This window comes from Alosa sapidissima, chromosome 23 (genome assembly GCF_018492685.1).
Source record: "Alosa sapidissima isolate fAloSap1 chromosome 23, fAloSap1.pri, whole genome shotgun sequence".
NCBI lineage: Eukaryota > Metazoa > Chordata > Actinopteri > Clupeiformes > Clupeidae > Alosa > Alosa sapidissima.
In genome coordinates, this window is record NC_055979.1 from 24,194,247 (window position 1) to 24,218,866 (window position 24,620).

General features: G+C 39.2%; 1 protein-coding gene across 1 annotated transcript; it reads left to right on the forward strand.

Moving 5' to 3' along the window:
- The first annotated feature begins 8,037 nt into the window (after nucleotides 1–8,037).
- On the forward strand, nucleotides 8,038–23,405 carry LOC121698399 (myosin heavy chain, fast skeletal muscle-like). Its single transcript, XM_042080486.1, has 40 exons — nucleotides 8,038–8,078; nucleotides 8,235–8,281; nucleotides 11,599–11,814; nucleotides 11,922–12,065; nucleotides 12,151–12,307; nucleotides 12,409–12,436; nucleotides 12,577–12,697; nucleotides 12,943–13,035; nucleotides 13,286–13,349; nucleotides 13,439–13,537; nucleotides 13,620–13,723; nucleotides 13,805–13,943; nucleotides 14,477–14,595; nucleotides 14,756–14,905; nucleotides 15,000–15,170; nucleotides 15,260–15,560; nucleotides 15,667–15,731; nucleotides 15,817–15,904; nucleotides 15,993–16,110; nucleotides 16,209–16,332; nucleotides 16,437–16,573; nucleotides 17,965–18,220; nucleotides 18,329–18,571; nucleotides 18,666–18,842; nucleotides 18,929–19,074; nucleotides 19,174–19,264; nucleotides 19,351–19,740; nucleotides 19,830–20,075; nucleotides 20,170–20,366; nucleotides 20,477–20,660; nucleotides 20,741–20,906; nucleotides 20,994–21,118; nucleotides 21,210–21,518; nucleotides 21,672–21,875; nucleotides 21,988–22,113; nucleotides 22,211–22,381; nucleotides 22,466–22,570; nucleotides 22,646–22,741; nucleotides 23,069–23,200; nucleotides 23,290–23,405. Exons 3-40 carry the CDS (start codon nucleotides 11,611–11,613, stop codon nucleotides 23,308–23,310), a joined length of 5,811 nt encoding a protein of 1,936 aa, XP_041936420.1. The 5' UTR covers nucleotides 8,038–8,078; nucleotides 8,235–8,281; nucleotides 11,599–11,610; the 3' UTR covers nucleotides 23,311–23,405.
- The last annotated feature ends 1,215 nt before the right edge of the window (nucleotides 23,406–24,620 follow it).

The window sequence follows — 24,620 nt, forward strand, 5'->3', positions numbered from 1 at the left end:
GAAAAATGCTTAGACTCTGAACTCATTAACTCTGAAAGTTGCTTGGATCCTTTATGTGCAATGATGGGCCTCTAATTTGGGTGAACAACGTGCAGAGTCTTAAGTTTACCAAAGCCAGTTTAACAACTAGGCAAAATGTATGTGTTAATTGAACACCATTGGCAAGATCAGATTGACGAGTCAGCTCAATGCATAAACATGATAACTAGAGAGTGAGAGTGAGGAGAATCGTGAATGGGTGGCCCTACAGAGTGCTGAGGAGCCAGAACAGCCAGGAATGAAGTGCAAGAAGGAGCCGAAACTGGAGCCTGGCGAGGAACCAGAACGGGCGCCAAGGCTGTCACTCAAGGGCATCTAGAGGGTCTCACACCTTTAGTGTCCCACTCCTCGTCCGTCAACCACTCATCCTCTGGCACAGGAAGAACGGGAACCACCTCACGAACTGGAACCACCACAAGTGTGTTGTTGAGCAAATTTGACTTGATGAAGACTTCTTAAAATCAGTCAATATAAGATTAATAACACTTGGTTAGATTTAATTTTTGCAATGTAAGCTGAATCAGTTTCCAACACACTGGGATGATACAATCGTCTTCAAACTGAACGGAACATAATACACAGTCTAATAATAAATATATATGACAGCATGTTTCAACAATGATGGAAGCTGGTTCAGGCTTGTTTCTTATTATTTGTGATACCTAATTTTAAGCTTTAATTTCTTAACTGTACTGTCCGTTTTGCACTTTTGGTAGTGCAGTGTGTCCAGGCATCTATGGAGCTTAGAAGAAATCTGTCACCAAACACCAGCAATAAAACTGCTGAGCTCTTCACTTTTGGAATATTGCCCTAAAAGTTACTATTTAAATCACTGCCAAAGCAAAACTTGCTACTTATGTGTGGCATAAATAGAATGCAGCACATTAATATGTGATGGATATATTATTTATATGCAATTAATTTCAGGAAGCCAACATGGGAATGAGAAACAAAATTTAGTAAACTGATTCACAAACCAATGAAAACTCACACAAAGTTGCCAGACACATAAATACAAACAAGAAAGCCCTTGGCCTTAAAAGTAAAAATGCATAGACAAACAGTCGTATGGGGCAGACATTGCTCTATAATTGTGCTATATGATAACAATTGCATTTGTAGAACACTGGCATCAAAGTATATGCCAACTGTTCTGTTGATAAAACATATTCAGGGGCAACATTGCTCAATGAGCCGCTTCCATTAACTTATTATTCATATTTTTTTCTGCTCAGTTAAAAATAACCACAGATTTGTATCATAATGAGCATATCAAATGTTTCCAAACACATCAATCAAACACATCTTGCCTTATTAGAGATCTGCTTAGTTGACAGAAAAGGGCCAATAAAAGGGCCTGCTTGGAGTATGGGAGGGCTGCAGAAAGGGGGGTTCCAGTGCACAGTGAAATTTACCACCCCGTCACATTCATTACATTTCAATCCAATACATTTTTATGTATAAAAAACGTCTGTCTGAGGTGGGCAGATATGATTTTTTTTGGAGGGTAATCATGTCTTTAATGCTGTGGTTAAATTGAAAATAAGTTTACTTTTGATGAAAATGTGTTGACAGTTTTATAGTGGAAAAGGCACCCGTTTCATAGAATGACCCTCTATATGGTCTCTTGTATTATTGCATTTAAAGAATTACTTACTGTAATACTCAAACAAAGTACAGATGATAAGTACAGTAATCAAGTAAATGTAGATAGTTACTAGCCTAGAAATCTAGACGCACCCTAGCGGCAGCAAATTACATTTGCTTCCAGGGCTAGTCTAGCAACTCTCCGTTGGCTTGTGAGCTCGAAAAATTAAACTTCTGTCAGGCCAATCAAATCGTGTATAGAGTCGATAGGCGGGCTTAACATAATGATTGATGGCAGAGTTGCAACGGTTTGGCTTGAATTCTCTGCTACTTGAAAACAAAGAAGATGGATGTTGCTGTTGGCCAACAGTGTGACACGAGTTAAGCTTTTTTTAAGTTGGCAAAAGTTTGAACTAGCCAACTAGCTCCGCTGGCGGGAAAACGCATGGGACTCATAGCGCTGTCCGGTTATCCCGCCCCTCGGACTGAGCACTGCCAACGGTGAGTGCCCAGACCCTACATTTTAATGTGGGTCTGGCTCGTCAGGCTAGATAGTTACTGTCCACCCTGCAGAAAACAACATAGGGTTTCATGACAGTTTTAAGTCATAATAACAAGATGGATTAATATACAGCATTTGGAGAGCATTTAATAAAGACTATTTAATTGCAGTTATTTTACCTACCAGCAATGATGGACAGAACTGATAATTGGCCTGTCCTCAATTAAAAAAAAATGTAAAATATCATCTGAGCATTTTTATGAAGTTGCATACCTTCTATGTTAACCTTAGAGAACAAAATAAAATACTCCGTTCATCCATTCTATGACTCCTTTAACTTAATAAAGTTGCAGAATGTACATTGTAAAAGTATTTGTTGATTGCATGGAAAAGTAAATCTGTTAGAAGTTGTATGGTAAGAAGCTGGTAGTACTATCTTTTTACAGTACAGTTTTATTCTACTTATTCAGCAAATTATGGGAGTAGAATTGTCTCATAAAGATTTGTAGCCTACATACTCGAAGAGGTATGCACAAATATATGTGTAGGCCTATTTGTAAATACAAAAACACAAATACACAAATATATAAAGTCATTTGTACAAATATACGTATTTGTAAACATAATTAATAAATTATTAATACATAATTTGTAAATGCGATCCACAAATGCAGAATCCAACGCCTCCCACACACAAAACCAAACATATTTATTTGTAGATGTCAAAAATATATTTACAAATACACGCATATTTGTACAAATTACTTTATATATTTGTGTATTTGTGTTTTTGTATTTACAAATACACATATATTTGTGCATACCTCTTCGAGTATGTACAAATCTTTATAAGACAATTCTACCCCCAAAGTTAGCTCCCTAACAATAACATTTCTTGAAATTATATGTGTAGCCAAAGAATGTCCTATTATGAAGTCAGGACCTGGTAATGAAGGGGTAAACTTTTGCATTATTCACTTGATATTTCTTACTTGACAAATAAACCATAATGATCATGGGTAACTCACACACTAAAGGTCAGCTTACTCTAAAAAATGTCTAATGTGGTGAAAAGGTTTTCATGCTTTTAAAATGTGTCAGTTTCAGTGTCCTCAAGGAAGAACATATTGCTATGCAATACAAAACTATTTAATAATGTGCATATTTAACGATGCAACAAGCATCCAGGTGAAAAATGCTTAGACTCTGAACTCATTAACTCTGAAAGTTGCTTGGATCCTTTATGTGCAATGATGGGCCTCTAATTTGGGTGAACAACGTGCAGAGTCTTAAGTTTACTAAAGCCAGTTTAACAACTAGGCAAAATGTATGTGTTAATTGAACACCATTGGCAAGATCAGACTGACGAGTCAGCTCAATGCATAAACATGATAACTAGAGAGTGAGAGTGAGGAGAATCGTGAATGGGTGGCCCTACAGAGTGCTGAGGAGCCAGAACAGCCAGGAATGAAGTGCAAGAAGGAGCCGAAACTGGAGCCTGGCGAGGAACCAGAACGGGCGCCAAGGCTGTCACTCAAGGGCATCTAGAGGGTCTCACACCTTTAGTGTCCCACTCCTCGTCCGTCAACCACTCATCCTCTGGCACAGGAAGAACGGGAACCACCTCACGAACTGGAACCACCACAAGTGTGTTGTTGAGCAAATTTGACTTGATGAAGACTTCTTAAAATCAGTCAATATAAGATTAATAACACTTGGTTAGATTTAATTTTTGCAATGTAAGCTGAATCAGTTTCCAACACACTGGGATGATACAATCGTCTTCAAACTGAACGGAACATAATACACAGTCTAATAATAAATATATATGACAGCATGTTTCAACAATGATGGAAGCTGGTTCAGGCTTGTTTCTTATTATTTGTGATACCTAATTTTAAGCTTTAATTTCTTAACTGTACTGTCCGTTTTGCACTTTTGGTAGTGCAGTGTGTCCAGGCATCTATGGAGCTTAGAAGAAATCTGTCACCAAACACCAGCAATAAAACTGCTGAGCTCTTCACTTTTGGAATATTGCCCTAAAAGTTACTATTTAAATCACTGCCAAAGCAAAACTTGCTACTTATGTGTGGCATAAATAGAATGCAGCACATTAATATGTGATGGATATATTATTTATATGCAATTAATTTCAGGAAGCCAACATGGGAATGAGAAACAAAATTTAGTAAACTGATTCACAAACCAATGAAAACTCACACAAAGTTGCCAGACACATAAATACAAACAAGAAAGCCCTTGGCCATAAAAGTAAAAATGCATAGACAAACAGTCGTATGGGGCAGACATTGCTCTATAATTGTGCTATATGATAACAATTGCATTTGTAGAACACTGGCATCAAAGTATATGCCAACTGTTCTGTTGATAAAACATATTCAGGGGCAACATTGCTCAATGAGCCGCTTCCATTAACTTATTATTCATATTTTTTTCTGCTCAGTTAAAAATAACCACAGATTTGTATCATAATGAGCATATCAAATGTTTCCAAACACATCAATCAAACACATCTTGCCTTATTAGAGATCTGCTTAGTTGACAGAAAAGGGCCAATAAAAGGGCCTGCTTGGAGTATGGGAGGGCTGCAGAAAGGGGGGTTCCAGTGCACAGTGAAATTTACCACCCCGTCACATTCATTACATTTCAATCCAATACATTTTTATGTATAAAAAACGTCTGTCTGAGGTGGGCAGATATGATTTTTTTTGGAGGGTAATCATGTCTTTAATGCTGTGGTTAAATTGAAAATAAGTTTACTTTTGATGAAAATGTGTTGACAGTTTTATAGTGGAAAAGGCACCCGTTTCATAGAATGACCCTCTATATGGTCTCTTGTATTATTGCATTTAAAGAATTACTTACTGTAATACTCAAACAAAGTACAGATGATAAGTACAGTAATCAAGTAAATGTAGATAGTTACTAGCCTAGAAATCTAGACGCACCCTAGCGGCAGCAAATTACATTTGCTTCCAGGGCTAGTCTAGCAACTCTCCGTTGGCTTGTGAGCTCGAAAAATTAAACTTCTGTCAGGCCAATCAAATCGTGTATAGAGTCGATAGGCGGGCTTAACATAATGATTGATGGCAGAGTTGCAACGGTTTGGCTTGAATTCTCTGCTACTTGAAAACAAAGAAGATGGATGTTGCTGTTGGCCAACAGTGTGACACGAGTTAAGCTTTTTTTAAGTTGGCAAAAGTTTGAACTAGCAAACTAGCTCCGCTGGCGGGAAAACGCATGGGACTCATAGCGCTGTCCGGTTATCCCGCCCCTCGGACTGAGCACTGCCAACGGTGAGTGCCCAGACCCTACATTTTAATGTGGGTCTGGCTCGTCAGGCTAGATAGTTACTGTCCACCCTGCAGAAAACAACATAGGGTTTCATGACAGTTTTAAGTCATAATAACAAGATGGATTAATATACAGCATTTGGAGAGCATTTAATAAAGACTATTTAATTGCAGTTATTTTACCTACCAGCAATGATGGACAGAACTGATAATTGGCCTGTCCTCAATTAAAAAAAAATGTAAAATATCATCTGAGCATTTTTATGAAGTTGCATACCTTCTATGTTAACCTTAGAGAACAAAATAAAATACTCCGTTCATCCATTCTATGACTCCTTTAACTTAATAAAGTTGCAGAATGTACATTGTAAAAGTATTTGTTGATTGCATGGAAAAGTAAATCTGTTAGAAGTTGTATGGTAAGAAGCTGGTAGTACTATCTTTTTACAGTACAGTTTTATTCTACTTATTCAGCAAATTATGGGAGTAGAATTGTCTCATAAAGATTTGTAGCCTACATACTCGAAGAGGTATGCACAAATATATGTGTAGGCCTATTTGTAAATACAAAAACACAAATACACAAATATATAAAGTCATTTGTACAAATATACGTATTTGTAAACATAATTAATAAATTATTAATACATAATTTGTAAATGCGATCCACAAATGCAGAATCCAACGCCTCCCACACACAAAACCAAACATATTTATTTGTAGATGTCAAAAATATATTTACAAATACACGCATATTTGTACAAATTACTTTATATATTTGTGTATTTGTGTTTTTGTATTTACAAATACACATATATTTGTGCATACCTCTTCGAGTATGTACAAATCTTTATAAGACAATTCTACCCCCAAAGTTAGCTCCCTAACAATAACATTTCTTGAAATTATATGTGTAGCCAAAGAATGTCCTATTATGAAGTCAGGACCTGGTAATGAAGGGGTAAACTTTTGCATTATTCACTTGATATTTCTTACTTGACAAATAAACCATAATGATCATGGGTAACTCACACACTAAAGGTCAGCTTACTCTAAAAAATGTCTAATGTGGTGAAAAGGTTTTCATGCTTTTAAAATGTGTCAGTTTCAGTGTCCTCAAGGAAGAACATATTGCTATGCAATACAAAACTATTTAATAATGTGCATATTTAACGATGCAACAAGCATCCAGGTGAAAAATGCTTAGACTCTGAACTCATTAACTCTGAAAGTTGCTTGGATCCTTTATGTGCAATGATGGGCCTCTAATTTGGGTGAACAACGTGCAGAGTCTTAAGTTTACTAAAGCCAGTTTAACAACTAGGCAAAATGTATGTGTTAATTGAACACCATTGGCAAGATCAGACTGACGAGTCAGCTCAATGCATAAACATGATAGAGAGTGAGAGTGAGGAGAATCGTGAATGGGCAGCGCTACAGAGTGCTGAGGAGCCAGAACAGCCAGGAATGAAGTGCGAGAAGGAGCCGAAACTGGAGCCTGGCGAGGAACCAGAACGGGCGCCAAGGCTGTCACTCAAGGGCATCTAGAGGGTCTCACACCTTTAGTGTCCCACTCCTCGTCCGTCAACCACTCATCCTCTGGCACAGGAAGAACGGGAACCACCTCACGAACTGGAACCACCACAAGTGTGTTGTTGAGCAAATTTGACTTGATGAAGACTTCTTAAAATCAGTCAATATAAGATTAATAACACTTGGTTAGATTTAATTTTTGCAATGTAAGCTGAATCAGTTTCCAACACACTGGGATGATACAATCGCCTTCAAACTGAATGGAACATAATGCACAGTCTAATAATAAATATATATGACAGCATGGTGTTTCAACAATGATGGAAGCTGGTTCAGGCTTGTTTCTTATTATTTGTGATACCTAATTTTAAGCTTTAATTTCTTAACTGTACTGTCCGTTTTGCACTTTTGGTAGTGCAGTGTGTCCAGGCATCTATGGAGCTTAGAAGAAATCTGTCACCAAACACCAGCAATAAAACTGCTGAGCTCTTCACTTTTGGAATATTGCCCTAAAAGTTACTATTTAAATCACTGCCAAAGCAAAACTTGCTACTTATGTGTGGCATAAATAGAATGCAGCACATTAATATGTGATGGATATATTATTTATATGCAATTAATTTCAGGAAGCCAACATGGGAATGAGAAACAAAATTTAGTAAACTGATTCACAAACCAATGAAAACTCACACAAAGTTGCCAGACACATAAATACAAACAAGAAAGCCCTTGGCCTTAAAAGTAAAAATGCATAGACAAACAGTCGTATGGGGCAGACATTGCTCTATAATTGTGCTATATGATAACAATTGCATTTGTAGAACACTGGCATCAAAGTATATGCCAACTGTTCTGTTGATAAAACATATTCAGGGGCAACATTGCTCAATGAGCCGCTTCCATTAACTTATTATTCATATTTTTTTCTGCTCAGTTAAAAATAACCACAGATTTGTATCATAATGAGCATATCAAATGTTTCCAAACACATCAATCAAACACATCTTGCCTTATTAGAGATCTGCTTAGTTGACAGAAAAGGGTCAATAAAAGGGCCTGCTTGGAGTATGGGAGGGCTGCAGAAAGGGGGGTTCCAGTGCACAGTAAGTCTTTCACAGACACAGACACCGAAAGGAGGTGGCTCCTATTAGAGAATGTGTCATCTCTACTAATACACTTTTAACTAACAATTACTAAATTACATTTTTTGATATACTAAAATACTATTATTTGTATTTTTATTTTTAAATCATTTTTAGATATTCATAACAACTGTGGAAATTTCATCTTCTTTTGGAAGGAAAAGGTAAGGTACATCTGATTTACAATACATCTGATTTATCTGAACAGCTAAACAATTAAAACAAGCTACTTACATTCTAGTAAAGTAAATCTTTCTTGGAGCATTAAAGATTATTGCTATGGCACAGTTGTAGCTCCTTTCAATGTCTTATTTGTATAGACACATGCAATCTTTGCAGACAGTGTCCAATATGCCTACTACACCATTAATTACCTAATATCACAGGACAGACTTTAACAGGGAAATGGAAAACTTGGAAAAGTTACATCATCATCAGAGTCAATTAACCCTGTACCGCATGGTCACTACAGTGGACAGCTATTCAAAAGCCATTTCCCTGTAAATGTATGGGTTGCAGTGGTGTAACTGCATATCAGCCACTTCAGTAGACACTACTGCTTAAAGGAGAAGTTCGGCGTGATATTGACCTAAAGTGTGTTGAAACATGATGCCGAGTGTGAACTTCCAGTTGCAGCAACTGGAATCCATGCATTTCCACGGAATTATTTTTGGAATCTGATCCCTTATCATACCTATTCATTCGTACTCGTCGCTCGACTTATCATGACTAAATTCAAGATGGCGGCGAACGGTAAACTTCCTGAAGGTACTGTCTGTATAGGCCATCTTGTAAATAAACTACCAGTGCTTTTTCAAAGTTCTCAATGTCTCTTTTTAAATGTCAGGGCCCTCGGAAGTCTACCAATGAAGTGTGGAGCTACTTTGAGCCTCGTAAATGGTGTAAAACAGTGATTTATTTGCATGGCTAGCCCGATGCCCGAGGCACCCCCATTGAAAACCTGTTGGTAGCATCGACTAACTAGCGCCAGATTTCGGAGTGCAGGGGACAAGCCGAGATGAGCTATGAGACAAAAGTTCACACTCGGTATCATGTTTCAACACACTTTAGGTCAATATCACACCAAACTTCTCCACTCCAAACATAGCCTTCCTCCCAGTGGTGAGCAGTTGTAACTGCATTTGTAATACCAAAAATCCAAGATGGCCAACAAAAATCCAAATATGTTGACCTCCCATGTTAAAAGTAACTACAGTAGTAATACTAATCTAGTTAGTATTAGAACTGATTTCTTTTTAAGCTGTAAATATTGATTAACAATGTAGCCACTACATTGGATATCATGCATTACTAGCTTGGCTATTGCATGTTAAAAAAAATTATTATGTTTTAAAGGAGAATTCCGGTGTGATATTGACCTAAAGTGTATTGAAACATGATACCAAGTGTGAACGTATGTCTCATAGCCCATCTCGGCTTGTCCCCTGCACTCCAAAATCTGGCGCTAGTTAGCCAATGCTACCAACAGCTTTTTCAATAGTGGTGCTTCGGCATCGGGCTTAACCTGACCCTAGCCAGATGAATGTCGTTCCACTTAGCTCCGCCTAGCTTCACTCACATCCATCTGGGACCTCTTCCATTGAGAGTGATTTCTCCAACCAACTTTATGGTTTAGCCAATCAGGACGCAGGGCGGGAGTTTCATAGATGTGACATAGCGTAGAAAGGACTGTGAGTATGTTATTAGCGTCACAGGTTGGCTTCGATGTGAGTGGTTGAAGTAGCACGTCAATAGATGACGGACAAGTGGCTTATTCAATCATATGCAAGCATTTTTTGATTAGGCCCAGCCTTCTGAAGCAACACTTCAATGGATCGGTTCCAGATGGATGAGTGGAGCTAGGCGGAGCGAAATTCATCTGGCTATTGCCAGGTTACATCGGGCTAGCCATGCAAATAAATCACTGTTTTACACCCATTTACGAGGCTCAATGTATCTCCACACTTCATTGGTAGACTTCCGAAGGCCCTGACATTTAAATCGAGACATTGAGAACTTTGAAAAAGCACTGGTAGTTTACTTACAAGACGATTTATACAGACAGTATCTTCACGAAGTTTAGCGTTTGCAGCCATCTTGAATTTAGTCACGATAAGTCGAGCAACGAGTAAGAATGAACAGGTATGATAAGGGATCAGATTCCAAAAATAATTCAGTGGAAATGCATGGATTCCAGTTTCTTCCAGTAGCAGTAGTTAGCCGATGCTACCAACAGCTTTTTCAATAGTGGTGCTTCGGCATCGGGCTTAACCTGACCCTAGCCAGATGAATGTCGTTCCACTTAGCTCCGCCTAGCTTCACTCACATCCATCTGGGACCTCTTCCATTGAGAGTGATTTCTCCAACCAACTTTATGGTTTAGCCAATCAGGACGCAGGGCAGGAGTTTCATAGATGTGACATAGCGTAGAAAGGACTGTGAGTATGTTATTAGCGTCACGGGTTGGCTTCGATGTGAGTGGTTGAAGTAGCACGTCAATAGATGACGGACAAGTGGCTTATTCAATCATATGCAAGCATTTTTTGATTAGGCCCAGCCTTCTGAAGCAACACTTCAATGGATCGGTTCCAGATGGATGAGTGGAGCTAGGCGGAGCGAAATTCATCTGGCTATTGCCAGGTTACATCGGGCTAGCCATGCAAATAAATCACTGTTTTACACCCATTTACGAGGCTCAATGTATCTCCACACTTCATTGGTAGACTTCCGAGGGCCCTGACATTTAAAACTAGACATTGAGAACTTTGAAAAAGCACTGGTAGTTTACTTACAAGACGATTTATACAGACAGTATCTTAACAAAGTTTAGCGTTTGCAGCCATCTTGAATTTAGTCACGATAAGTCGAGCAACGAGTAAGAATGAACAGGTATGATAAGGGATCAGATTCCAAAAATAATTCAGTGGAAATGCATGGATTCCAGTTTCTTCCAGTAGCAGTAACTGGAATCCATGCATTTATAAACACATCAAGATATACTACTTAAGTATATCTTGATGTGTTTTATCAACACACTGTATAGAACTTACTGTAACTGTATAGGATGTGGTGCTATCAGAGCAAGATGTTACAGATGGCGCATGAAAAAAGATTGACCTATTTACCACATTGCTATTCAATGTCATTACTACCGCCTGCCGTACAGCCAACCCTATATTCAATGTGTAAATTAGTATAATGGGGGATGGGATTAGATTTCAGGACAATAATGCAATAAATAAATTGGTTCCACTATTATTTAGATATCAAAGGACTGTTTTGTATTTTACTTTTTAATGAATTGCGGTTTGAGTACCCTATGTACATTGATGAGCTCCATATGAGGCCTGACAAACAACTGTGGTTTTGTCCCCTAATGACTGTCAACCACTTAATTTACAGTACCGTGTCTGTACATGTCTGATTTTGCAAAGTATTTTATGTTGAAACTGTTTGCTCTTCATGTTTATGATTAATGCAGTAACCAGCAACCATGGGGGACAGTGATATGGCCACCTATGGCAAAGCTTCCATCTACCTTCGTAAGCCTGAGAAGGAGAGAATGGAGGCCCAATCCAGGCCCTTTGATGCAAAGAGTGCTTGCTTTGTGGTTGATAAAGAGGAGTTGTACGTCAAGGGTACAATTAAAAAGAAGGAAGGTGGCAAAGTCGTTGTTGAAACGCTTGAAACCAAGGAGGTACTTTAGCAAGGCTGTTGAAATTGTTCTGATGTTAAAATGACATTTTCACAGAAATTTTCTTGAATAGATCTCTTTGTTAATGCTGTTTTCTACATTGGTTTTAGGAAAAGACAGTAAAGGAAGACGAAGTCTTCCCCTTGAATCCTCCCAAATACGACAAAATTGAGGACATGGCCATGATGACCCACCTCAATGAAGCCTCTGTCCTGTATAACCTCAAAGAGCGTTATGCAGCATGGATGATCTATGTAAGATTACACTTTTAAACAAATTAAGAAAATAAAATGAATTTTAAAAGCTGAAAAAACAATTTTCTTTATTTCTTCATTCTAGACCTACTCTGGACTTTTCTGTGTCACTGTGAACCCCTACAAGTGGCTCCCAGTGTACGACTCAGAAGTGGTGAATGCCTACAGAGGCAAGAAGCGTGTGGAGGCCCCGCCCCACATCTTCTCTGTCTCTGACAATGCATTTCAGTTCATGCTCCAAGGTATGCTTTCAGTTTTAAATCCATCACTGAATAATACATTATATATTTGATTCATTTATGTAAAATTAACCATTCATGTCAATCTCTATTTTGCCCCACAGACAGAGAGAATCAGTCTGTCCTGATCACGTAAGTGTCCATGCATCGGTTAAAACGTTATATATTTTACATTATTAAAAGGCTAAACCTTTACATTATCTTCTGTATACTCTTCTGGTACACTTTGTAATTGTGATATAGAAAATTGCAATGTCTTCTGTTTAATACAGCGGAGAATCTGGTGCTGGCAAGACTGTAAACACCAAACGTGTCATCCAGTACTTTGCAACAATTGCAGTGTCTGGTGGTAAGAAGTCAGAGGCACAAGCCGGCAGCAGTGGAAAAATTAAGGTATAAGACCCCTTGCATATTTATAGACCCTTTCAAGAGAGTTCCATTATCAGCATCATAGTTGGCCCCACAAGGCTTCCGTTTTAACATTCCATATGTTATCTTAATGCAGAGGAAGTAGATTGGGAATCAAATAGAACGTTCAAGCATTGTTTTTGTTTTTATTGTTGAAAGGGTCTATAGGCTAATTATCACATACCAACACAGACAGTAACTTCAATCACAATATATCTATTGACTTGCAGGGCTCTCTTGAAGACCAGATTATTGCTGCAAACCCACTGCTGGAGGCTTATGGTAATGCCAAGACTGTGAGGAATGACAACTCTTCACGTTTCGTAAGTTTAGTGTCTCATCTAATCTCTTACATGTTTTTTTTTTTTTGTTTTTTTTTTTAGATAGAATCGACTTCTTAGGGTTTTTCTTTTAACTCAAACTTATCATGCAGTATTTATTGTTACTCTTAGGTCTATTACTGAGTATTTGAATATTTATTGAATGCTTGAACATTTCCTTGTGTGTAACCTGCTTTGGTGAAAAGCATGAGCTAAATGAAAACATGTTATATCAAAATGTAATCTCAAACAGGGAAAATTCATCAGAATTCACTTTGCCACATCTGGAAAACTGGCTAGCGCTGATATTGAGACTTGTAAGTATACAGTAATTGTTCCAAGTAGAAATGTTCTTTTATTGCCTTAAATGTATCAAATGAAAATGCATCTTTCTCTGCGTAAAAAGACCTGCTGGAGAAGTCTAGAGTGTCATTCCAGCTTCCTGATGAGAGAGGCTACCACATCTTCTTCCAGATGATGACCAACCACAAGCCTGAAATTATAGGTACGGTTAATATATTCACCAAACGTTTAAAAATCAATAAATGTAATTCTGAATTTGTAAAATTATTTTCTAATCCCGACAGAAATGTGCCTCATCACTTCCAACCCTTATGACTTCCCAATGTGCAGTCAGGGTCAGATCGCTGTGGCGAGTATTGATGACAAAGAGGAGTTGGATGCCACAGATGTAAGTTTTCCCATAATGGGTTTTCCCCTCTTCAATTTCTTGAAGATACCTTTAAAATAATCAAATCATTTATCATTCTAGGATGCCATTGACATCCTGGGTTTCACTCCAGATGAGAAAGTCACCATTTACAAGCTGACTGGTGCTGTGCTCCATCATGGCAACATGAAATTCAAGCAGAAGCAGCGTGAGGAGCAGGCTGAGCCTGATGGCAATGAGGGTAGGTTACAACACTTTACTCAATCAGTCAGTTCTAGTAATAACAACAAGGTACTCTTAGTCATTGAGGTAATTTTATTATGTTAATTTAAAGTTAGATATGACTGATATCTAGTAAACACTTTTATCAAAAATGACAAAAACTGGCAGATTCAGAAAGTGAACCCGGGACGACTGATTGTCAAACAGTAACGTTAACGATGCTACACCATGTACAGAATTGTCATACCACCATGTTATTTGTATCAACATATGTATATTCATGTATGTATACTCATGTTCTAAATTTCACTCTGGATCTATCTACATTTAAAGACAAACATTTACAAAACAATGGTCACTCAGACAACTTTATGTTTTTGTGAGCCATATAGCCTTTAACTTAACACTATTTTGGACAAACGTTAATATTTAGGGAGAGGAGACTGAGGTGGACAAACTTGTTTCATATGTTGTCCCAAATTTGTTTGGAGTGTAGAGTATGACATTTGTCGCTATAAATTTCAAATCACTAAAATGCTTCACTTTTTTTAGATGCTGACAAAATCTCTTACCTCTTGGGCCTGAACTCCGCTGACATGCTAAAGGCTCTGTGCTACCCAAGAGTGAAAGTCGGAAATGAGTATGTCACCAAGGGTCAGACTGTGGCGCAGGTATTATTTTAGTCACTAAAAAGTTCACTTAAGATCACAAATCACTTGGCAGTATTTGGACAGAATTACTAGTAGTAAAATGACCTGCTTTTATCCTATAAGCATTATACTTTTTGGTGTCTGAGCATAGGACGACCACTGCTTGAATATTCTGTTTCAGGTCAATAACTCAGTTGCGGCCTTATCCAAGTCCATCTATGAGAGGATGTTCTTGTGGATGGTCATCCGTATAAACGAGATGTTGGACACTAAACAGCCAAGACAGTTCTATATCGGTGTGCTGGATATTGCTGGCTTTGAGATTTTTGATGTAAGCATGAGTTAACACCATTTTTCACTCACACCACAATGTAGTATAGTTTCAATAGGGGACATTCATATTACAAACTATTTTTCAATCACAGTACAACAGCATGGAACAGCTATGCATCAACTTCACCAATGAGAAACTGCAACAGTTCTTCAACCACACCATGTTCGTTCTGGAGCAAGAGGAGTACAAGAAAGAAGGCATTGTATGGGAGTTCATTGACTTCGGCATGGACTTAGCTGCTTGCATTGAGCTCATTGAGAAGGTCAGTTTTAATCAGTCAAATGAGCCAAGTGCTAGATTTGTATTGTTTTATAATATCCACTTTTAAAACTAAGCTCATTTTTCCAACAGCCTATGGGAATCTTTGCCATCCTTGAAGAGGAGTGCATGTTCCCCAAGGCTTCTGACACCACTTTTAAGAACAAGCTGTATGACCAGCATCTTGGTAAAAATAAGGCCTTTGAGAAGCCCAAGCCCAAAAAGGGCAAGCCTGAGGCCCACTTCTCCATGGTGCACTATGCCGGCACTGTGGACTACAATGTTACAGGGTGGCTGGACAAGAACAAGGATCCACTGAACGATTCTGTTGTGCAGCTGTACCAGAAGTCGGGAGTAAAACTCCTGCCTGTCTTGTACCCACCTGTTGTTGAGGGTAACAAAACACCTATACAAGTCTACAAGCTAATGCAAAAATATCCCATTTATGAAATTATATATATATATATATAATTTAATTATTGAATAATGTTTGTCAACAGAGAGTGGTGGTGGTAAGAAGAAGAAGAAGGGTGGCTCCATGATGACTGTGTCATCACAGTTCAGGGTGTGTATATTAAAACAATAACAAACAAATCAATCATCTAAAAGAAAGGTGAGGGCATGTTTTGATTGCATTCTTATCTCAACAGGAGAACTTGGGCAAACTGATGACCAACTTGAGGAGCACCCATCCTCACTTTGTGCGTTGCCTGATTCCAAATGAAATTAAGAAACCAGGTAAAGGGCGTTTGGTAGTCAATAAAGATGTGTGTATTGTTCATGTATTACATTGAGAACAGAAGATCTCATGACATGTATTTGACAGGTTATATGCAGAACTTCCTGGTCATCCACCAGCTCAGGTGCAATGGTGTGCTGGAGGGTATCAGAATCTGCAGAAAGGGTTTCCCAAGCAGGATCCTTTATGGTGACTTCAAACAAAGGTGAACATAGAAAGCCAATGAAGTATTACACATATTCAATACTGCATGTAGAGAGGAAAAACTAATGCGCTATATGGACATTTATTTATTCTGTCCAGATACAAAGTGCTAAATGCCAGTGTCATCCCTGAAGGCCAGTTCATTGATAACAAGAAGGCTGCTGAGAAGCTCTTGGGATCCATTGATGTTGATCACACGCAATACATGTTTGGACACACAAAGGTAGATAGGTTTCATGCAATCTATAATCTGTATCTCATGAGTACAAACTACAGCACAGCTTTTTCTGTGTCAGATAGATGCTTATATTTTCATTCATCCCTCAGGTGTTCTTCAAAGCTGGTCTGCTGGGTGACCTTGAGGAGATGCGAGATGAGAAACTGGTAACCCTGGTCACAATGACTCAGGCTCTCTGCCGTGCATACCTGATGAGAAGGGAGTTTTCAAAGATGATGGAAAGGAGGTAAGTCTGAAAGACTGCTATAGTATTAGGCCTATATTAATTGTATAGTCCGCCTCGGTATCCCTCTCAATTGATTGTGCATTGCTATTTGCTAAATGAAATGTATTTCTCAAAAATATGTCTGAGAAGATCCTATTACACTTTCTACTAGGGATGTAACAGTATTGTCAATTTCACAAAAGTGTCTCGATATCGTCATGGACATGTGACGGTATCAAACGATAAGTCTTCTGGGTAAAAAACTGTGTAGTTTCAGCTGCCGTGCAGCAGAATGAAGGGAAAATGAAAATTACAGAGACCATCGTCCAATGTGTGTCTATTATCCTTTGCGCTCTGCTCGCCGGTTGCCTCTACAGATCTAGGCCTACAGCAAAAATGGTAGATGGCAGTGTTGTCGAGACAATATAAAGAGCATGAACACAAGGGTTTCAAGCGTCAAGTGTTTCTCATGCTGTTCTTTCATCTGCGCCTCCTCCGGTCTATATTTGATTAGACCTGTTATAAGAGTTGAGCTGACGGGATCTGTCCATTTTCATCACGCTATGGTTATTGTATTTAGCAGACACTTTTGTCCAAAGTGACATACAAATAAGAACAATACAATAGTTAAAATGAATGGTAAACTATTTACAAAGTTGGTAAGACATGTACAGGCTACACACACACACATCCACACAGACAACTATACAGTGCCTTCAAAGGAGAGTTTGAATTCACAGATATTTTATGTATCAACCGAACAATTAAACTTGTCTATGAACGCACCATTAGGCTACTTTCTGTCTAATGTAAGATATTGGTGTTGTAGTTCATAGAAAAACGGAGTCAGGGTGAAACATACAGTAGTAGCCAAAAAAAATGTAGAACTGCGAAGGAAATCAGTGATCTGGTAGTAAATGATCTGGTAGTAAATGGTTTTTATTTTCCGAGTCTTAATTTGCCTTTTTTTGAAATATCACAATCAATATTTTACCATTGATTTGTTACCGAGGTATCGTATTGAGAGATTTATATTGTTACATCTCTGCAGTATTGCAATACATATTGTAACTTGGAGAGTGAAGGATCACCGCACACTGGTGGGATTTCTTTGCTGATGGGCGAAACGCGTTGTTCACTACTAAATAAAATCAGCAAAGAAATCCCACCAGTGTGCGGTGATCCTTCACTCTCCTGTCTATCAATTGATGACTGCACCTCACCAGCACCTGGAAGGCTGTGCACGGGAATTTCACATATTCACATATTGTAACTTGTTAACTTGGACTTGTTATTGGGGTATTATCGCATTGTAAGATTTTGATATAGGCTAGTTACATCCCTACTCTATACAATTCATGTAATTATACAACCTATATTTAAGGCTACATTTTACCACCGTTCTTGTGTAGGGAGTCTGTCTACACCATCCAGTACAATATACGCTCATTCATGAATGTCAAGCACTGGCCTTGGATGAAGGTTTACTACAAGATCAAGCCTCTGCTGAAGAGTGCTGAAACTGAGAAGGAGCTGGCCAACATGAAGGAAAACTATGAGAAACTCAAAGTGGACTGTGCAAAGGCATTAGCCAGGAAGAAGGAGCTAGAGGAGAAGATGGTGTCTCTGGTGCAAGAGAGGAATGACCTGGCGCTGCAAGTGTCATCTGTAAGTGTATAGTGTACCATTTCAATATTCACAACCACTACCCAGTCTCAGCATTGTGATTTCAATACAAATGATATATTGTCATGCTTTCATCTTATTTTACAATAGGGAAGTGAGGGTCTGGAAGATGCTGAGGAGAGGTGTGAGGGTCTTATCAAAAGTAAGATCCAGCTTGAGGCCAAGCTCAAAGAGACAACCGAGAGACTGGAGGATGAAGAGGAAATCAATGCTGAGCTGACTGCCAAGAAGAGGAAGCTGGAGGATGAGTGCTCTGAGCTCAAAAAGGACATTGATGATCTGGAGCTGACCTTGGCCAAAGTGGAGAAGGAGAAACATGCCACCGAGAACAAGGTTGGGATTTATAAAGAGGCAATCAATGTAGTCTGTCGGAAATAAAGTATTTTATTTACACTCTTCACTAATGTCAAACTTGTTCTATGTGCAGGTCAAGAACCTAACTGAAGAGATGGCCTCTCAGGATGAGTCCCTTGCTAAGCTGACAAAGGAGAAGAAAGCCCTCCAAGAGGCCCACCAGCAGACTCTTGATGATCTTCAAGCAGAGGAAGACAAAGTCAACACTCTGACCAAATCAAAGACTAAGCTTGAACAGCAAGTGGATGATGTAAGTACAAAAATCAACCTTTGACAACTTCTCACACTGAAATTTGACCATTTACCACATACTCACCTCACACTTCAAATTGGCAGCTTGAGGGTTCTCTGGAGCAAGAAAAGAAGCTCCGTATGGACCTTGAGAGAGCCAAGCGAAAGCTTGAGGGTGACCTGAAGCTGGCCCAGGAGACCATAATGGATCTGGAGAATGACAAGCAGCAGTCTGATGAGAAGATAAAGAAGTAAAGGCATTATATATTGCAAAATATCACTGTTCAATTCCCATGTGTGCAGCCAACTTCAGATTACTCTTTCTTTTCATCAATCTCTTTTTTAATCAGGAAGGACTTCGAAACAAGTCAACTTCTTAGTAAGATTGAAGATGAACAATCACTTGGTGCTCAGCTGCAGAAGAAGATCAAGGAGCTTCAGGTTTAATTATTCTCCACCAACTCAAACTTTGAGCGTTATTGCAATTTTCTGTCTTACTAATAAAATATAATATTTTTTTTCAATAGGCCCGCATTGAGGAACTGGAGGAAGAGATTGAGTCTGAGCGTGCAGCTCGTGCCAAGATTGAGAAGCAGAGAGCTGATCTCTCCAGGGAACTTGAAGAGATTAGTGAAAGGCTTGAGGAAGCTGGTGGTGCCACTGCTGCTCAAATTGAGATGAGCAAAAAGCGTGAGGCTGAGTTCCAGAAGTTGCGTCGTGACCTTGAAGAGTCCACCCTGCAGCACGAAGCCACTGCGTCAGCTCTCCGCAAGAAGCAGGCCGACACCGTGGCTGAGCTGGGAGAGCAAATTGACAATCTCCAACGTGTCAAGCAGAAACTTGAAAAGGAGAAGAGTGAATACAAGATGGAGATTGATGATCTCTCCAGCAATATGGAGGCTGTTGCTAAATCTAAGGTTGGTGAGATGTTTACCCTCATGCTATCTTGTAAACGAATCAATAATTTCATTAACTTTTTGCTTCTAACGGACATTATCATAAACAGACAAACCTGGAGAAGATGTGCCGGACCCTTGAAGACCAACTCAGTGAAACCAAGGCCAAGAGTGATGAGGCTGCCCGTCAGGTCAATGACCTCAGTGGTCAGAGAGCAAGACTTCATACTGAAAATGGTGAGCTTGGTCGCCAGGTTGAGGAGAAAGATGCTCTTGTGTCTCAGCTGACCAGAAGCAAGCAGGCCTTCACTCAGCAAGTTGAGGAGCTGAAGAGACTGAATGAAGAGGAAGTCAAGGTACTGATACCTATGCATGAAATGAAGAAATTGGATGACATCAATCACATTTGGGGAAATGCTTACATAATCACCCTTACTTGTTAACAAACAGGCCAAGAATGCCCTGGCTCATGCTGTTCAGTCAGCTCGCCACGACTGCGACCTTTTAAGGGAGCAGTTTGAGGAGGAGCAGGAAGCAAAGGCTGAGCTTCAACGTGGCATGTCCAAGGCCAATAGCGAGGTTGCTCAGTGGAGGAGCAAGTACGAAACTGATGCCATCCAGCGCACTGAAGAGCTTGAGGAGTCCAAGTATGTGCTAAAGATGCTAAAACGCAGTTTTGGATATGGATTTTTCTCACTAAAACTTTCTAAAAAAATCATCATATTTTGTGTCTTAAATCTGATGCTTTTTCCTTCAGAAAAAAGCTTGCCCAGCGTCTCCAGGAGGCTGAGGAGCAAATTGAGGCTGTCAACTCAAAATGTGCCTCTCTAGATAAGACCAAGCAGAGACTCCAGGGTGAGGTTGAAGACCTCATGATTGATGTGGAGAGAGCCAATGGTCTAGCTGCCAACCTTGACAAGAAGCAAAGAAACTTTGACAAGGTAATACCTCCAAAACATCATTCAGATGTGGAATGTAGGTGAATACATATAAGTCTCACAACAAAAACTGTTTCTAAAAGGTCCTGGCAGAATGGAAGCAGAAGTACGAGGAGGGTCAGGCAGAGTTGGAGGGTGCCCAGAAAGAGGCTCGTTCTCTCAGCACTGAGCTGTTCAAGATGAAGAACTCCTATGAGGAGTCTCTTGACCACCTTGAGACGCTGAAGAGGGAGAACAAGAATTTGCAACGTGAGTCAAAAACAACCCAATACATATCCCACTCAAAAAATATTTTTATGTGTTAATGTTTGCTGTAATATAACTGCATATTTGCAGAAGAGATCTCGGATCTGACTGAGCAGCTTGGTGAGACTGGAAAGAGCATCCATGAGTTGGAGAAGTCCAAGAAGACTGTAGAGACTGAGAAGTCTGAGATCCAGACAGCCCTGGAAGAGGCTGAGGTAAAAAAATCAGGATGGCTTTCCTACACAGTGAGAAATGGAAATTATGATGTTTTTTCATCATTTCAAAATTCTTCATTTTCTTGTTTAGGGAACTCTTGAGCATGAGGAGTCCAAGATTCTTCGTGTCCAACTTGAACTCAACCAGATCAAGGGTGAGGTTGACAGAAAGCTTGCAGAGAAGGATGAGGAGATGGAGCAGATCAAGAGGAATGCCCAGAGGATAGCCGACTCCATGCAGAGCACTTTGGACTCTGAGGTCAGGAGCAGAAATGATGCCCTGAGAATCAAGAAGAAGATGGAGGGAGACCTCAATGAGATGGAGATTCAGTTGAGCCATGCTAACCGCCAGGCTGCTGAGTCCCAGAAACAACTGAGAAATGTGCAGGGTCAACTCAAGGTCAGTAATGCAATAAAATAGTACAAGGATCCTATTTTACCATAATTGCTATTTGGTTAATAGTTCAAGAATGTCCATACATCAATATTATATGATTTTGTCCGAACTCTCTCTTGGTAGTATGGCACATCTTTACATGTTTTTTCTTATTAGGATGCCCAACTGCACCTTGATGATGCTGTCAGAGGACAAGAAGACGGGAAGGAGCAGGTTGCCATGGTGGAGCGCAGGAACACCCTGATGTTGGCTGAGATTGAGGAGCTCAGAGTTGCTCTGGAGCAGACAGAGAGAGGCCGCAAAGTGGCTGAACAGGAGCTGGTTGATGTCAGTGAGCGTGTTGGCCTCCTGCACTCTCAGGTGGGGATATATTTTTCTCATCAAAAAAAAGCCTGCAGTTCTTTTTTAAAAATATTTTTCACCGTATAACATATTTTAATTATTATTATTTTTAATTATTTCTGAATGTTAGAACACAAGTCTGATTAACACCAAGAAGAAGCTTGAGGCTGACTTGGTTCAGATCCAAGGTGAGGTTGATGACATCGTCCAGGAGGCTAGAAATGCTGAGGACAAGGCCAAGAAGGCCATCACTGATGTAAGCAATGTTTTGTTTTGCACCTCAGTACTGTATATTATGAGCTAAATACTGTATGTAGCTTGCGTGATCTAAAACACAATTTCCCATTATTCAGGCTGCCATGATGGCGGAGGAGCTGAAGAAGGAGCAGGACACCAGTTCTCATCTGGAGAGGATGAAGAAGAACCTGGAGATCACTGTGAAGGATCTGCAGCACCGCCTGGATGAGGCTGAGAATCTGGCCATGAAGGGTGGCAAGAAACAACTCCAGAAACTGGAGTCTAGAGTAAGTGACTAAACTTGGGTAAGATATTCAGAATGTAATAAATAAAATGAAGACATTGTGAAATGAAATCTTGCTTATGTAAAGGTTCGTGAGTTGGAAAGTGAGGTTGAGAATGAACAACGACGTGGTGTTGATGCTGTCAAGGGAGTCCGCAAATACGAGAGGAGAGTGAAGGAGCTCACCTACCAGGTACAAAGTTTCTTTCACCACTATTGAACAGCATTCATCTCGAGGAAGACAATGATTGACAGTTTTTCTTTTCAGACTGAGGAGGACAAGAAAAACGTCAGCAGACTGCAGGACCTGGTTGACAAGCTGCAGTTGAAGGTCAAATCCTACAAGAGGCAGGCTGAGGAAGCTGTAAGTAGTCTCTTGTGTCATATGTCGTGCCTTTTGTATTAATAAAAATGATAGTTTAATTTGAAGATACTGGACTAAAGAGAATAAAAGAGAAACATTTTTTGGTTCATCCAAACACCATCATAAGTTGTAATGAATGCAACAGGAAGGATGAACATCAAAACATGTTATATCTCTTAGTCCTTTCAGTCCAGTGTTTTCAAAGTAAACTTTTTAAAAGAACTGCCATCACTTGGACCCTAAATGAATCTTCATAGACACAAAAATGATTGGTTTGCTTCAGAACAGAAGCCTCTGCACTAATCAAACATATTTTCTCATTATTAGGAGGAGCAATCCAACTCCCACCTGTCTAAGTTCAGGAAGGTTCAGCATGAGCTGGAGGAGGCTGAGGAGCGTGCTGACATTGCTGAATCCCAGGTCAACAAGATGAGGGCAAAGAGCCGTGATTCTGGAAAGGTAAATCTAATTTGCCATATTTCAATGTATTAAAGGCCATCATAAGTTCATACTCAATTTAATTCCTTTCCTCGATTTCTCTTTCTCAGGGCAAAGAGGCTGCAGAGTAAATCCTGTGAAATCTTCTGGCCAGTCTCTAATTTGGATTAATATCCTGATTACTGTGGCCATTCAACTCCTACATAATAAAAGTCTCTTCAGAATATATGAGTATATTGTTTTTAATCAGAATTAATTGTGATCAGAATGTGTAACATGTTTGGATTTCCCTATATGGATTTAAAATCACTTGACGATTTCCTGGTCTGTTAATATAAGGATAAAATAGGATAAAATCGACTTGTTTGCCAATAATGAATGATACCACTTTCTATGAAGGTCACTGTTATAATGAGTTATGCATACATTCATAACACCTTATGCTATCATAAGTAATTATAATAACTAGAAAGCATTTCCGAGGAACTGCGAAAGTGTGCTTGCTCAGGTGCGGTTAACCAACGGGAGCAGATAGTGAAATATGGTGCGTTGAACTAGATATAATCTAAGAATTCCAACGGTACATCATTTTTCAAACTCAGGCGTACAGGTCAAAGTGCATTAACATACATACGAAACGCCAAAACACATTTTTGCTAGTTGCAGCGACAACTAGGTCAAAAGGCACCAAATAATATGTGTCCCCTCACAATGGAGTTCCGAGTCCCTGTACCAAGAGGTCATTCTATGTGTTTTACATAAACAAAAGCAAACAGGAATAGCTGATAAAAGCATAGAAGGGTAATAGTCAAACAATAGTTTAAAAAGTAAAGAATAAAAAAATAATAAGAAGAAAACATAAGACACACAAGGTAATAGTACATAAAAGTAATAATTAAAACATAAAAACAACATAGAATGATTATACTAGTCAAGAACCCGGTGTACAGCAGCAAGGTCACCAAATTTATTGTGTCCTCAGGATGGGATCCCAAGTCAATATACCTAGATTGGTTTTTATACATGAAAACGTTGCTGAGATATGAGCCTACTTCCTGTGATTATAGCGCCCCCTAGTGGTCAAAAGACACCACATTTATTGTGCGTTGTTAAGGGTAGATGTGGTCGCGGCATTGTGAGGTGGATGTTATAGCACTCAGAGAACTCAAGTGGAAAGATGGGTGTTTATTTTTCCCAGTTGAGGCCCAATGACCACTTGCTGCTGTGGGGCTCTGAGTTACAGTAATCTGCCCTCGACATTCTGAAAAACACAGATACAACAGGTAGCAATAATATAACATTATAATTAATATACTGTTCAGTGTATTATATTGACAATGTAAATAGGAAGCCTGCATGTGTTGTAATAACTATTAAATGTCTCACCTTCCACACAGAATTAAACTGCCCAGATGAGAATGATGTAAGTCATTGTTCTGGA

What these genes read in the sequence shown, in the direction of transcription:
- LOC121698399 (XM_042080486.1), top strand. Translation starts at nt 11,611, where the DNA reads ATGGGGGACAGTGATATGGCCACCTATGGCAAAGCTTCCATCTACCTT. An exon ending in TATGGTGACTTCAAACAAAG is followed by an intron (nt 16,111 to 16,208) that starts GTGAACATAGAA and finishes TATTCTGTCCAG; the next exon opens with ATACAAAGTGCTAAATGCCA. An exon ending in TCAAAGATGATGGAAAGGAG is followed by an intron (nt 16,574 to 17,964) that starts GTAAGTCTGAAA and finishes GTTCTTGTGTAG; the next exon opens with GGAGTCTGTCTACACCATCC.